This window comes from Sceloporus undulatus, chromosome 4 (genome assembly GCF_019175285.1).
Source record: "Sceloporus undulatus isolate JIND9_A2432 ecotype Alabama chromosome 4, SceUnd_v1.1, whole genome shotgun sequence".
NCBI classification, from domain to species: Eukaryota; Metazoa; Chordata; class Lepidosauria; order Squamata; family Phrynosomatidae; genus Sceloporus; species Sceloporus undulatus.
Genome location: NC_056525.1, coordinates 6718284 through 6733907, shown reverse-complemented (window position 1 = coordinate 6733907; position 15624 = coordinate 6718284). Strand labels below are relative to the sequence as shown.

Here is a 15624-nt window from a genome sequence, read left to right as displayed (position 1 = left end):
TCATCATCATCATCATCATCATCATCATCATCATCATCATCATCATCATCATAGTGTAAGCTAAATTTTAATTATTTCATTAAAATCAGAAAAAGAAGTTGTACTATACTAGGCTACAACCCAGTTGTAAGAGACTTACATCTGCATTTCCATAGCAAAAGAAGAAACAGGGGAGAGCGTCCCACTTGTCAGAATGATTGTCCGGACTCCCTGACGAACCAGCTCATGCATGCTGTATCCAGGGCTGAAACACCAATAGCTCAGGACCTTTCCTGTATCAAACAAGACATCAAGGCAAAAAGTTAAGAGAGCTCTTCTGCAGTTCTGAGTACTACACCATAAGCTATTGTCAACTACCAAATATCCACTGGCCATCTCACCAACTTCTCAATCTACACTGCTGAGAAGCAGTCATGTAAAAAGAAATTGGGGCTGTGATTGTGCTGTGTTACAAATGTTGTTAATGGGATGTGCAGTCAAAAAAAAACCTCTTACATATTTAAAACATTGTTAAAGTACAGGGTGCTTACCTGACTGGTTGTATGTACAACACAAGAGTTTTGTACAAACCAATATTTTGGAAATCTGCAGAGTGTTAGAGAGCATTCCAACCTTTATCCTCAAGTGGGAAATCCCACAACTCAACACTGGTTCAGCATTCAGTTCTTTGGACAATCTTACAAATTCAGAGAAATCACACATAAATATATGTAGCCACTATATGTTGTTGGACTGTAACTCCCAGCATCCCTCACCATTGGCTATATGGGATAGGGTCCTGGGAATTGAAGTTCAGCAAGTGATGGATTCTACAGGAGGAGAGTAGCTGTGGGACTTCTGAACAGATGGACATTTTAAAAAAGCCATCTGGCACAAGTAAGCAAACAGTCTTTCTTCTTTGTGGTCACTATGCACATGTACAGGTGAGAGATCTAACAAGCTGCACTATCATAAGGTGGGAACACACACTGGTCAAGTTAATTTAAGCTGCAGAACAGCTTGGCCATGGGATAAATTGGCTCTTATTATTGTGTGAAAAGCAGAGGGCTTTACTAACATCTCCAGGGTTGACCACGATTTTGCTCTCCTCAGAGGTTGCTTATAGACAAAACAACCCATGGGGGAAAGGCTTTACAGCTAAGCAGAAGGTTTTATAGCTAACTAGCTACACCATCTGGAGTCGCACCTTGAGATTCTGACAAGGCCTTTCCTGGCAAATGAAATGTTGAAGAATTGCTCTTCTGATCAAGCAAAAATAAACTTTCCCTTTAACATCTTTGAGAGCAGGGGTGAGCCAATGCTGGCTGTCAGCAGTGTGGGGGGGCCTGGCTGCTTTTTTTTTTACTCCCTCTCCTTCCTCCCATTTCATTATAAAACAAATCATACTGGAAGCATGCATGTTGTTTTAGAGGAGAATTTTGTCCTAAAAGCCTCCTCTATGAAATCCCTCTATGAAACAATTGCTTTTTCCTGGCAATAAGAAAATGGACAAACCCATATATTTAATTTGGTTTTACTCTGAGCTGTTGATCATTTTATATTGCCTTTGCTAGAAAGAAGTCTCTGAACTGTATTTTCTTGTTTAACCACGGGACTCTGGGTACATTTAAGATTTTTTTATTTTAATTTTTTATGTGTAACAGAACTGTTTTTTTAATTTTTGCACAGTAAGATTTTAGTTGTACTGTAGCTGGCATAAACTGAGCAGCTCCTCAACACACTTACCTTGCTTTCTAGTTACAGATGAATTCCACAGGTCAGACCTCTGCTTCTTTTTTTGATTACTCATATCTGGATGGATGTGCACCTAGACAAATGACACTGATGAGTATGAAGTAAAAGAACACCTCTGCTACATGCATCAACTCACAACCACCACTGGAGGGCTTCCATTTCTGATGACCATGAGTTATTAGAGCAATATAAGTGGTGATATCCAATTCAAGCAAGGAAAAGAATAAATTTAAGAAATCTGTGAATTTATAAACCAGATTTTCTCAATATCTCATAATCAAAAAAAGATAACACAACTAAATTTAGGAACATTGAACTCATGTAGCCCTCATTTTCTTAAAAGCAAAACAGTTTCGCTTATAAGGTTACTCAAACCTTAATGCTAATCCTTCCTTTGACTTTCCAGCACTCTGAATGTCACAAACCTTATAATATTTTGATACTGAACAGCTTGATGTTGAGCTAGATGTTCCTTCAGATGGTCCAAAGCTAAAGACAGTCTAGACAAACAGGAAGCAAATAAAAATGGTAATTACAAGTGGGAAAAGTCCAACAAGACTACCAAGTAAGATAACCAAGGTGTATCATATTTTTGATGCCTTCAGCATAATAAAGATGAAAGTGAGAACAAAGCTTTGAGAGTAGGGAGAGTCAGCTGATGATGAAGTGAGCATGGTTTAATGGAGTAAACTAAGATGTGCCAAATAAAAATCTTGATTAGAAACACAAAGAATCTTCTGTCATCACAACTTCTTCATTCTACAGGTATCTGCAGAGGTGCAGCAATTTAGAAATAGCACTCACTCATGGAATACTTATTCTCTAGGATTGTCAGTCAATGACAAATCTATGCTGATCAGTTAGAGAATATTAGTTGATTATACATGCATTTGCATATGCGTTAATCATAACAGTTATTTTAGAAATATAGTTGGACCTTTGTATCCATGGGGGAATCCATTCTGGACCACCCCACCCCACAGATACAAAAAAGTGGGACCTCAAGTCCCGCTGTCCTAATGGCAGCATGACATACATGTGGCCAGTGGTGTGGCTGAGTGAACAATGGGGGACAATGGGGCTTGCCATTCATGGAAGCTCAAATCCACAGATGGGAAGCCCATGGACAGTGGGTCCCACTGTACTTTGCTTTTAGATGATGTGTGTATGTGTTGCAGAAGGCACTTCTCTTAGACGGATTCTCTCTTAAGGCAGTGCTTGCTATGCATAGTACTTATAATTTTTAAAATTATAAAATAAGAAGCTATCTGGCCAACTAATTGTTTAGTTTTAGACAGGCAAAAGGTTTTCTACTGATTAAACACTATAGTCCTTCTATCAGATACTGCTTTTTTGAAATGCAGTGTATTAATTGCAGCTTAGAAAGTCACCTCCACCTGGTGGGATTTAAAAGAACTACACTTAGGGTACCAAAATTTGTTTGGATTATTATGATTTATTTATTTTTTGACACATTACACTGCATGACTACTGGCATGTCTGGAAGAAGATGCTTTTAGATTTTTCTTCTCATTAGGAAAATGTCCAAGATTCACTTCTAATGCTTTGCATCAAACAATTCATTTGCATCGACTGGCATTTCGTTCTATCAAGAGGTATTATTCTGTAGCAGTTTTAGACCAGAATGTTAGTAAACTGAGGATGATTTTTTAAAAAATACTGGAACAAAACAGTGTTTCCATACTTTTCTTTAATGTTTTAAGGAACAAAATAAGTTAGAGGAGTTAAAAATGGCTTAAGAGCAACTTTCTTATGAAGATCCCACAAGGTCTTGCCATAGAACAATGTACAGATTTTGTCTAGATCAAGGGAAGTAGTAGTGCCACTGTATTCTGCATTGGTCAGGCCCCATCTGGAATATTGTGTCCAGCTCTGGGCACAACAATTTAAAAAGGATGTTAAGAAACTGGAGCATGTCCAGAGGAGAGCGACTAAAACGATGAAGGGTCTGGAAACCATGTCCTATGAGGAATGACTTAGGGAGCTGGGGATGTTTAGCCTGGAGAAGAGAAGGTTCAGAGGTGATATGATAGCCCTGTTTAAATATTTGAAGGGATGTCATGTTGAGGAGGGAGCAAGCTTGTTTTCTGCTGCTCCAGAGAATGGGACCCAGAACAATTGATGCAAGCTAAAGGAAAAGAGATTACATCTCAACATTAGGAGGAACTTCCTGACAGTAAGGGCTGTTCAACAATGGAACACACTCCCTCAGAGTGTAATGGAGTCTCTTTCCTTAGAGGTCTTTAAACAGAGGCTGGATGGCCATCTGTCAGGGATGCTTTGATTGAAATTTCCTGCATGGCAGGGAGTTGGACTGGACTTGTGGTCTCTTCCAACTTTATGTGTGGTGTAGTGGTTTGAGAGTTGGACTACGAACCTGGAGACCAGGGTTTTAACCATCCCAGTCTTAGCAAACCTAGACAAGAAAACCCTGTGATAGCTTCACCTAGGGTTACCATAAGTTGGAAATGACTTGATAGCACACAAAAGAAGCTAATTATCATATATACCTATCTTAGGGTTTCCATAGGTTGGAAAAAATTTGAAGACGCGAAACAGCTTCACTTAATTATAGACAGTATCTTTACACTCTCTAAATGTATTCTACTGCATTACCATATGAATATGTACACATATGCATGCTCATCCTACTCAAAAAGAGCTCCTTGTGAACTCAGGCCTACTATGCTTTAGACTTGAATATGCTGAAAGTTTGAGTGTAATGGATCTTTTTGTTTTTAACCATCCTAGTTTCTAAGAATCATCTTGTCCCACATTAACCTAATGTGCCTCACAATGGTATTTCCAGGATTCCATGGAGGAGCATCTTGATTTACTAGCATTGAGTTTGTAATTCTGTATCAAGAGCATTTGCAGCCTGTATCAACTATAAATGCAGAGCCAACAGATGTTTACCTGTATTATGTCTGTAAATTTATGCAACCCAGCAGTGTTGGTGAATATCCTAGTACCTAGAGAGAAAGAGAGAGGGAAAAGGAGAAGAGAGGAGAAAGCGATGACTATTACAATCTTTTAGCATGTATTGATTTGGAATGGAAAAGAAAATTGTTGGAATCACATTTTCATACAGAGATATCAATTTCACTATTCCCAAAATTTCTAATAGAATGGCATGTATCTTGCCTTAAAATCTCTCCATTTGAAAAATCTATGATGGATTCAGCAGAGGAAAAATATGTACAAATATGTCCAATGTCAAAGATATTACGAAATATCCTTTAATCAATGGGGGAATGTATTTATTTACTTATGAAAATGTTTATATCCTACCCTATGTTTAAAGATTTCAGGGCGGTGTACAATAAAATCAATTTAAAATGTGCTTTTATGTGAGCAAGCATAAAGTGGCTTGATATCAATACATATATGAAAATCCCATATGTATATGCATTGGATAGTCACTAGGCCCCAAAGGCTTTTTAATGCAAAGCCATGTTTTAACTTGAGGCTTAAATGAGACCAACAGTAGCATACTAACTAGGTCTCTGGTGGGGGATGTTTTCCACAGCCAGGTTGCCACATCTGAGAAGGCCCTCTACCACATAATAATAATAATAATAATAATAATAATAATAATAATAATAATAATAATAATAATAATATTTATATACCGCTTTTCCACAGATCAAAGTGGTGTACAGACAATTAAAACCATACAATTACAGAACTCTAAGCACAATCATTCGCCTTCAAGGGTAAGCAGGGAATTGATGGCAACAGGGTAGATAACTTCATTCTTCAGGGGGGAAGGCTTGACAAAAAAGAAGAGTTTTAAGCCTCTTTTTGAATGTTTCTAGGGGGGTTGTCAGACAGAGCTCCTCAGGTAGATCGTTCCACATCTGTGGGGCCACCACTGAAAAGGCCATCTGGGATGTGGCAACATATTTGGAAGGTAGAATTACCAGTAAGTTCTTCCCAGATGTTCTGAGTGTGCGGGGCGGATCATATGGGGAGATGCAGTCCCTCAAGTAACTCAGGCCCAAGCCATGTAGGGCTTTATAGGTAGTGACCAACACCTTGTATTGCGCTCGGAAGCGAATGGGCAGCCAGTGAAGATCTTTCAAGATAGGTGTTATATGGTCAAACCTGGACGCACCAGTGACCAGTCTGGCTGCCACATTTTGTACTAATTGAAGCTTCCAGACTTGGTACAAGGGTAGCCCCATGTAGAGCGCATTACAGAAATCTAATCGAGAGGTTACCAGAGCATGTACCATAGTTTCAAGGTCCCTTTGGCCCAGAAAGGGCCGCAGTTGGCGTATCAACCGAAGTTGATAGCAAGTACTTCTGACCGTCGCATCTACTTGAGATGTCAACTGCAGAGATGAGTCCAGAAGTACTCCTAAACTGCAAACTTCGTCCTTCAGATGAAGTGTGACCCCATTCAGGACAGGTGGATAAATTTCCTTTCTAAGGCCTAGGGGACTATCACCAGTACTTCCGTTTTCTCTGGATTCAGGCTGAGTTTGTTTTCCCTCATCCAGCTCATTACCGACTCCAGGCAGGCATTCAGAGGAGAGACGCCATCCTTAGTCACTGCATCAGTCAGGGACACAGAGTAGCATATCTGGGTGTCATCAGCGTACTGATAACACCGCGCCCCGTGTCTCCGGATGATCTCTCCCAGCGATTTCATGTAAATGTTAAACAAAGTGGGGGACAAAATAGCTCCCTGAGGGACACCAGATGTCAGTTCCCTCTTAGAGGAGCAAGTGTCCTCCAACTGCACCATCTGGAATCTGCCCGAGACGTAGGAACGGAACTACTGGAGCGCAATGCCCCCAATGCCCAGCTCTCTCAGGCGTTCCAGAAGGATACCATGGTCAATGGTATCGAAAGCCGCTGAGATGTCCAAAAGCACCAACAGGGTCACACTTCCTCTGTTGATGCCCAGACGGAGATCATCGACTAAGGCGACCATGGCAGTCTCAACTCCATAACCCGCTCTAAAGCCAGTTTGAAATGGGTCCAGATAATTGGTTTCATCCAAGACTGCTTGGAGTTGGACGGCGACCGCTCTCTCGATCACCTTACCTAGAAATGGCAACAATGAGACCGGTCTGTAGTTATTCCTCACCAGGGGGTCCAAGGAGGGTTTTTTAAGCAACGGTTTAACTGTTGCTAGTTTTAGACTTGATGGAAATTTTCCTTCCCTGAATGATGAACACATCCTCACAACATAATATTTTGCTCCCACAGGAGAAGTACAAGATGGCCCCTTCCACAGATATCAATTTCTGGGCACATGTATATGGGGGAATGGCCAGAACTAGTAATCTGGACTGGTTCCAGTGGAGATTATCTGAAGGGCTGCACTCTCTCATATGAACCTGCCCATGTTTTGAGATCTTCTGGAGGTGGGGTGCTCTCTGTCCTGATACCCTTTACAGGCACATCAGGTGGGAATATGGAAGAGTTCTCGGTGGCTGCTCCCAGGCTTTCAAACTCCATTCCTGGAGAGGCTAGACAGACACCCTCCTATTATCTTTCTGCAAGCAAGTAAAAAGCTTTTTATTCCTGCCATCCTTTGAGATGTTATTTTTCAAGGGAAACAGGTCTTGTATAATGTGCTGGACTTTTATTTGTTGTTGTTTTAATTGTTTTAATTGGCTTCAAATTTTATGATTGTTTAATTGCCTTTTAACGTTTGTATGCTGTTAATTTTTAACTCTGTTTGTTGTAACTGCTGTAAGTGACCTGAATTCTAAATTGAAAAAAGGTAGGATATAGATAAATGTAACAGTAATAATAGTAATAACAATAATGGCAATACCAAAAAAGTTGATGAAGGACACGGATACCTCTTTAGCCACCAACAACAACACTGAATGAACTCCAAATGTAGACAAATCTTCTGAGCAAGGATGTGCAAGTCTGCTCCTCCTGGTGTTGCTGGACTGCAACTTCCTTTTGCCCTTACTAGCACAGCAAAAGGTGATGGATGCTAAGTAACAGCCCAACATCTGGAAGATCACAACTGCCCTTTCGTTACAGGATTTTCTACCATTTCCAGTACAATTGTACAATATAATGCTCTATTTGTTCCCAAATTATCCCACATCTATAATTTTTACTAAGGATAATGCATATACTTACGGCCTGCTAAATACTGTATAATTTGTTCCAGCGACTCAAGAATAGAACTCTGGGTTTGGAATGTGAGCTGGGCCTTAGCAAACAGATCAAATATGTAGCTGTAAATTCAAGAAGAAACACAGTTAAAAATCTTTACTTACTATCCCAGAAGCCCACTGTCTCCTCTTCTCGGTGGCATGGAGACTGCACCAGCAATCTACTATTAGCATTTACCATTAGCTTTCCACCTACCATTAGCATCTTGTTTTTGGTTTTAACCAAGCAGGTGACTGCATTACTGAAGACCTACACTACAGATCTAGTTCTGTGTAGACTCTGCAACAAAGCATGACTGGAAAAGTAAAAGGACCCATCCTGGTGCACAAGGGTTAAAATTCTTCTCTCATCAAGAAGATGAAATGGGGTAGCTTGATGAAAGCCAAGGGATTCACTTGATTTTACTGAATTATTATCCAACCCTTTCTTTCCCAATGGTGTGCTTATTCACCCACCAGTACCACCACTTTATCTTCCCAGGAAATCTTCATCTTAAATAGGTTATTTTATTTATAAAAATTATATTGCTGCTTTCCTCCAAGGAAGTCAAAGATGTCATACACACTCCTTGCTTAGAACATCCTCACATAACCAGAGATAAGCTAATATAATGTATAGTGATTAGGTCACCCACCAATCTAGCTTCTGGCTGAGTAGGGATCTGAGTATGGTTTCCCACCAGTCCTAGTCCAAGCACTATAGTGCATAGACTCTTTATAATGTCAGGCCCAAGGTAATTCAACGAGGCTAAACAAGGATCTCTTCAGTCCTGTAAATTTGACCCTCTTTCTTGCTGCATGGAATAATCCTTCAGATGCATAAAACTATGTATTCCTACATGTCAGAAGGTTGGATTAGGTAGTCCTTGTAGCCACTTCCAACACTATTATTCAATAATTCTGTAAAATATTGATTTCTTATACATATGAGTTACGCTCAAGAGTCTCAAGAACACCCTTTTGGACCAACTCTTCCATGTCATGTTAAAAACACACAGCACTTGGCAATTTTATGTCTACAAACAAATACACAAATATAAAGAACATCTGTTTGGAACAGACATTGCTCCTTGTGAAACATACCTTCCCTCCTTAGTAAGGCCAGTTCCATCTGCTGGTAACTCTACAGCATCAATCGTGTCTTCCAACTGAAGAAGAATCCCTGTAAAGCAAAGAAATAAAAAGAGAAGTACACTGTGTAGTAGTGGTTAGTAGTATTGCTGAGAAGACGTGAATCTTAGAATCACAGAGTTGGAAGAGACCACAAGGGCCATGCAGTCCAACCCCCTGCCATGCAGGAATACATAATTAAAGCACTCCCAACAGATGGCCATCCAGCAGCTCTTTAAAAACCTCCAAAGAAAGAGACTCCACCAGCTTCCAAGGGTGTGTGTTCCAATGTCAAACAACCTTCACTATCAGGAAGTTCTTCTTAACATTTAGGTGGAATCTCTTTTCCTGTAGTTTAAATCCTTTGCTTCAACTCCTATTCTCTGGAGCTACAGAAAACAAACTTCATCCTCAGTATGATACCCCTGCAAATATTTAAACAGGCTTATCATATCAGCTCTTAACCATCTCTTCTCCAGGCTAAACATAGCCAGTTCCCTAAGTCTCTCTTCATAGGGCATGATTTCCAGACCCTTGGATGGTGGACCTCTATTATGCCCTGATGGTGGACTTCCCATATGCAACCAATTGGTCACTTTGTGAACAGAATGTTGAACTAGATAAACCTTTGGCTTGATTCATCATAACTGTTCTGATGTTTTTATGTACAAGTGGATACTATTTTTGGTAGGTAGGAGTTGTCCCACTCCTACTCTTCAGGCCCAATTGAAACAAAGGCCTCCTCTCAAAGTCTTCCTAGTAATACATGGCTCTTTCTAAACTAAAGATCCACCAAGTCTGGAAACAGACTAAATAGGCTATGCTGCCACATTCATATAGCAGACTATCTGGAGGCTTCCTTGTTGAAAATACAGGGCAAATTCTTTTTCCAGAGAAAAAAAGAGACTAATAAAATAAACTACCATCCAAATCTTATGTGTTTCTCCCAAAATGGGATTCAAGGTGGCTTACAATAATTTTAAAAAGATACAGATAAAACATAAATTACAAAAGTTATAAAAATACTAATATTAAAACCTAACAGTTAAAAATAAATCATTAACACTATTTCAATTAAAAACATTAAAATGTTAAAAATATCAAAGCATTAAAAATAGCACACCAATTATACACACATACTACATGAGTAAGATTTACACACTAAAGGCCTGCCTAATTAAGAATGTTTTCAGCCTCTGTCAAAGCAGGGGGCCGATTTGACATCCAGCAGCAAGAAGTTCCACAGTCTGGGAGCAGCCACCAAGAAGGCTGTCTCCCGAATCCTCACCAACCATACCTGTCAAGGTGGTGGAAGTGAGAGTAAGCCCTCCTCTGCTGATCTTAACACTTGGGCTGGCTTGTACAGGGAGATACTGTCCTTCAAATAGTCTGGACCCAAGCTGTGTAGGACTTTAAAGGTCAAAACCAGCACTTTAAATTCTGACCAGAAATAGACTGGTAGCCAGTGGAGCTGTTTCATAACATGATCCCTGTAGCCAGTCCCAGACAACAGCATGGACGCAGCATTTTGGACCCACTAAAGTTTCCGAATAGTTTCCAAAGGCAGGCCCACAAAGAGTCCAATACATTAGTCCAAATGGGATGTAATCAAGGCATGTGTCACTGTAACCACATCCAACTTCTCAAAAACGGGCACAGCTAATGCACTAGTTTTAACTATGCAAATGTGCTCCTGGCCATAGCTGAATCCTGCGCATCCAGGCTCAGATCTGAATCCAGCACACCCAAGCTGCAAACCTAAGATTTCAGGGTGGGTGTAACCCCATTAAGCACAGGCTGAATCCCTATTCCCTGATCTGCCTTATGCACTAGAGTATTCTTGAAATGGGCAAAGTAGTAAATGCAGACCAGGAGTGGAAAATGTGTATGGTAAGTCTTTGTGTGTGTCTAACAGGCTAGTCAGGATTTGAAAAATAACATCTAATCTATAGTTTTATGAGAGGGGAAAATGTCTAGCTGTGATAGATGAAGAGGATGTCAATTAAATTTTTTTTTGAAAAAAAATAAGAGTGCAGGTTTCAGAAGCAAGCAACATAAAGCCCAACCTCCATATGCTCATAATGTGTCACAGGAGAACTTTCTTCAAGCTTTGTTACAAGATGTTTTTATTTATGCGTAACATTTCCTTAATAAGAACACTGTTCGCAAACTAGAACCAAAGTCAACCAGTGGTTTACCATCTGCCAGGATTATAAAAATGATATGCAAATTAAATTTACAGGCAATTAAAACATGCAAATGAACAGTAGCTCTCCAGCTCAGGATACATAAACATGAAGCACCCTCAGTAGTCAACAGGTTGTCATTAAATTCACTGACATTTCTTATCTGCCATGGAAGTTTCAAGCAAGCTAAAGGATTAAGCATCCTTTTGTACAAGAATGGTGTGCATCCTTCTCCCAACACCCACCAAATAAAGAGAGAAGTGAACAAATAACCCACCCAAATACCTTCATTTTTTATTTTTGATAATGTTCAATTCATTTCATTTTTCAGTTATTGTACATGTTGACAAACATTTCATTTACTGCAACAAGGCAAAATAATCACATCAGTTGGCAAATTAAGGACAACAGTTTGAACATATTCATAAAAGGAAGAAATATTTGTTACATACTCCTCTTGGCCCAACTGAAAATGACTAATATCTGAGCTTTCTTAAAGAACAACTGTATGGAAACAAGGTGTTGTTAATAATGGCACTTACTCTTTATCTTTGCTATGTCTTCAAGTTCCATGTTTAGTTCTGTATAAGAAAGAAAGTAAACTTTTAGTCACACTAATTTCAAGACAGGTCCCATCAATGTTTTCTCATCTCTTCATGCATATATATCAAAGTGAAAGGGAAGTAGTAGGGCCCTTCTATTCTGCTTCGGTCAGACCTCATCTGAAATCTGTGTCCAATTTTGGGCACACATTCAAGAAGGATGTTGACAAGCTGGAATGTGTCCAGAGCAGGGTGTCCACCAGAGAGGGTGAAAAGTCTGGGAAAATAAGTCCTATGAGGAACATCTTAAGGAACTAGGAATGAGAAGAGAAGACTGAGCACTGATGCAATAGCCACCTTTAAATACAGTAGAGTCTCGATTATCCGACTCTCGGTAATCCGACATTCCGGATTATCCGACATCGGATAGGTCAGTGGGCGTGGCTTGGAGCCTTTGCCACACCCCCAGCCGGAAAGGGCTCCAAGCAAAAAATTTTTGCAATTTGTATTTTTATAATGATTGGAAGGCTTTTCATGGTGATTGGAAGGCTTTTCCTATGACCCTCCGGATTATCCAACATTTTCGGCTATCCGACCTATGGGACCGCCAGTTTACGTCGGATAATCAAGACTTTACTGTAACTGAAAGGATGTCATGTAAAAGATGCCTTCTGCTGCTTCAGCAACTAGAATGGGAATCAATGGATACAAATTATAAGAATAAGAGATTCCACCTTAACATTAAGAAGAACTTTTTGTGGTAAGAATTAGTTCACAGTGGTTCCTAGCATCACCAAGGAAGGTCGCTTAGAGCATGCATCTTCCTTTATCTCTTCCTCACAGGAAAAAAGAGTAGCTGAGAAGGATTGCACAAACAATGGGAGGTTTCCTCCTCTAGAAGGTTTATGTGCTCCAATAAATTATGAACTCTGAAAGTATCTATGAGTGTAGGCCACAGAATGACAATAAGGTCACGGCAAGTACAGCTGCTATGAGGAGCGAGTTCAGGAGCTGGGTATGTTTTGCCTGGAGAAGAGAAGGTTTAAAGGTGATATGACAGCCCTAGTTAAATATTTGAAGGGATGTCATGTTCAAAATGGAGCAAGCTTTTCTGCTGCTCCAGAGACTAGAACATGGAACAGTGGGCTCAAATTACAAGAGATTCATCCTCAATATTAGGAAAATGTTAAGACCTGTTCGATAAAGGAACACACTGCCTTGGAGTGTGGTAGAGTCTCTGTCTTTGGGGTTTTTTAAACAGAGACTGGATGGCCACCTGTTGGGAGGGGCTTTGATTGTGAGTTCCTGCATGGCAGAATGGGCTTGTACTGGATGGCCTTTGAGGTCTCTCCCAACTCTGATTCTATGAAGCAACAGGGAGAACAAGGCAAGTATATTGATACAAGGAGATTGGGAAGCACTGGACAGAGATGAGGAATCTGCCTTGCCTATTTATTGCATTTTTTTTTTTTTTTTGCATTGTCTTATGCCTGTGAACATGAGCAGAAAGGGTGGGAGGAGAGCAAACTGGGCTAAAATAGAGCAGAAAGGGAGGGAGGGTTCTGTTATTCTTTTTTCATTTCATATTGATGTCTCTTCTTCATTCCTCTCCTGGACCCACTTTCCAAGCCAAATTTAAAAAAAAAAAAAAACAAAGTCACAAAAATTCAGCATTAGACATGAGAACTATGAAGGTCTTCCACCCATTTGATTATAAGTTGCATTATGTTGTCCTTGCCTTGTTCAGAGTACTTGTTGAGAATACATGACATCTCTGCTTTTCAAGACCTTGCTTTTTGATGGCTCACTCTTTCAATGCTTACAAATTATTTCCATTAATTTGATGAGAGGTTCACTCTTTCATCAGTTCTTCTTGTCTATGAAGCTAGCTTGGGACTGTTCACCCACACACAGTCCCAAGGCTGTCCTACAGAAACAGTGGACCTGTCCTCGCATTCAAAAGTGATATATGGTATGTTATTTATGTTTTTTGGTGGCCAAAATCAATTTGCAAGCCAAAAAATCCCAGGTTTCACTTTTCAACCACTTCAACATTCTGATAGTCCTCCAGTCCCTAACCCATCAGATAAGCAGGGACTTCCTGTATATGCAATTTTTTCTCCAGGGAACTCCATGAATACACTCTAAAACTCCCCAAGCAAACACCTGACTAGAGGAACACAAACAACCCACATTTAATTCCATAGTCTAGTACAATTTCCTTTCCCTCTGTTGGTGCTTAAATAGGAGATGTGCCAAAGAGATTCTATTCAGTACAGTATTATTGATTTATCAACTGCTTAGCAATGAAACTCAGCTTTCTGAAGCCTGAATGCAGTACCACAGCATAATTCTAAAAGCATGCAGCCATGGAACTGTTCGCTCTAGATGTTATTGATGGATTAAAACAATCTACCTGAGCTGGCATACTCCATATTGAACTCAGAGTGGAATTCATTCTGCTGAACTTTTCTGGCTTGTTCTTCCAACACAATATTGATGGCATCCACTGCTGAAGCTAAGTCGTAAGGAGTCAAATCAAATGATGCTAACTCTTCACACAGCCTTTCCTAAGGATGCAGACACAAAGCAATATAGTATTTTAGAATATCAGCAGTATCAGCTATACACACTTTGCACAATGGTATAAAAGTTATAAATGAAAAGGGAAGTAAGCAACCCTTGTAAGCAATAGTTTCTTCCATTTCAAGCCAATTTTAAACCATTGTCTTCTCTAGTATTCAGTGCTATCAGCAACCAAAACAAACACTTCAGAGAATATATATATATATATCTGCTGTACTAAGACTTTTTGTTGGGAAGAGTTTTCACTGATATTTTGTTATATTGCATAAGGAAAGCCCATGAATGCACTCTGAGCAGCTGAATTGCTAAGCTCAGTTTAAAGCAAAAATCTGAATCTTTAAACTTTTCTCATTATGTTCTCTACAGCTCATTCTGGTTTTGTTCACATTTGAGACCTATCCACAAGGGAGATATCAACCAAGACCTCTCCCTAGTTGTGGTGAGCCCTTTCACCTGAGTGGAAGGGGACCAAACATTCCAGATCAATAGTTGATATCTGGTACCAGCACAGAAAAGATGAGTTAACCTTTTGATTCAGCAGAAGAGCTGCCAATATGTTCTTAGTACTTTCTAATGGATAGATTAGTAGTTATACTCACAACATACACAGCTTTATGAAGTTACAAACCAAACAGGGGGAGGAGGGGAAACAATTGTAGATGTTAGTCAGATGCCTGCATGTTGTTTCAGTCCTTAGTAAAGATGGTATGCTGGGGAGGATATCTTTTGCAGCCAAGCTCTTCCTTCTGGCCATGCAGCAATGGGGAGATTTTCAAAGTCCACAGGCTACTCTTCATGGTTCCCCTGTTGCAACTACAATGCAGTATCTCACAGCATACCATCTTTACTAAGGAATGAAACAACATGCACACATCTGACTAACATGTCCAATTGTTTGTTTCTCCTGTTTGGTTTGTAACATCTTGCCTGATGAAGAAACCCATAGAGCTTTGAAAGCTTGCAACAAATATATTGTGCATTTTGGTTGGCCAATAAAGGTAACACTCATGGATTTTTGTTTGGATTTGTTAAATTGCCAACACAGCTACCCCTGAATGTATATCTATATGAACATAGGATAAAAATAACAAGGAGAGGAGATGTGTGTATGTGCCTTCAGCTTGCCTGTCAACTTATGATGACTCCATGAATTTCATCGGGGGTTTTTAGACAATGAATACTCAGAGGCAGTTTTCCCAGTTCCTTCCTATGAAATAAAGCCTGCAACACCTGGTGTTTGTTGTTGGTCTCTCATACATGTTCTAAGCAGGGCTGAACCTGCTTAGCTTCCAA

General features: G+C 39.9%; 1 protein-coding gene across 9 annotated transcripts in view; it reads right to left on the bottom strand.

Moving 5' to 3' along the window:
• The window catches only part of RTEL1 (regulator of telomere elongation helicase 1), a 98656-nt gene that overhangs the window by 57525 nt on the left and 25507 nt on the right, over positions 1-15624 (bottom strand). For all 9 annotated transcript variants that reach the window (XR_006103537.1, XR_006103536.1, XM_042463578.1 and 6 more), the window contains exons 10-17: positions 14162-14315; positions 11746-11784; positions 8991-9069; positions 7873-7970; positions 4672-4727; positions 2160-2234; positions 1726-1807; positions 140-272 (exon numbers count right to left, since the gene is read on the bottom strand). Coding sequence is in view for 7 of the 9 variants with exons in the window: in XM_042463578.1 (XP_042319512.1) it covers positions 140-272; positions 1726-1807; positions 2160-2234; positions 4672-4727; positions 7873-7970; positions 8991-9069; positions 11746-11784; positions 14162-14315 (716 nt within the window). In the remaining 2 variants the exon portion in view is untranslated. The remainder of the gene's footprint in view (positions 1-139; positions 273-1725; positions 1808-2159; positions 2235-4671; positions 4728-7872; positions 7971-8990; positions 9070-11745; positions 11785-14161; positions 14316-15624) is intronic.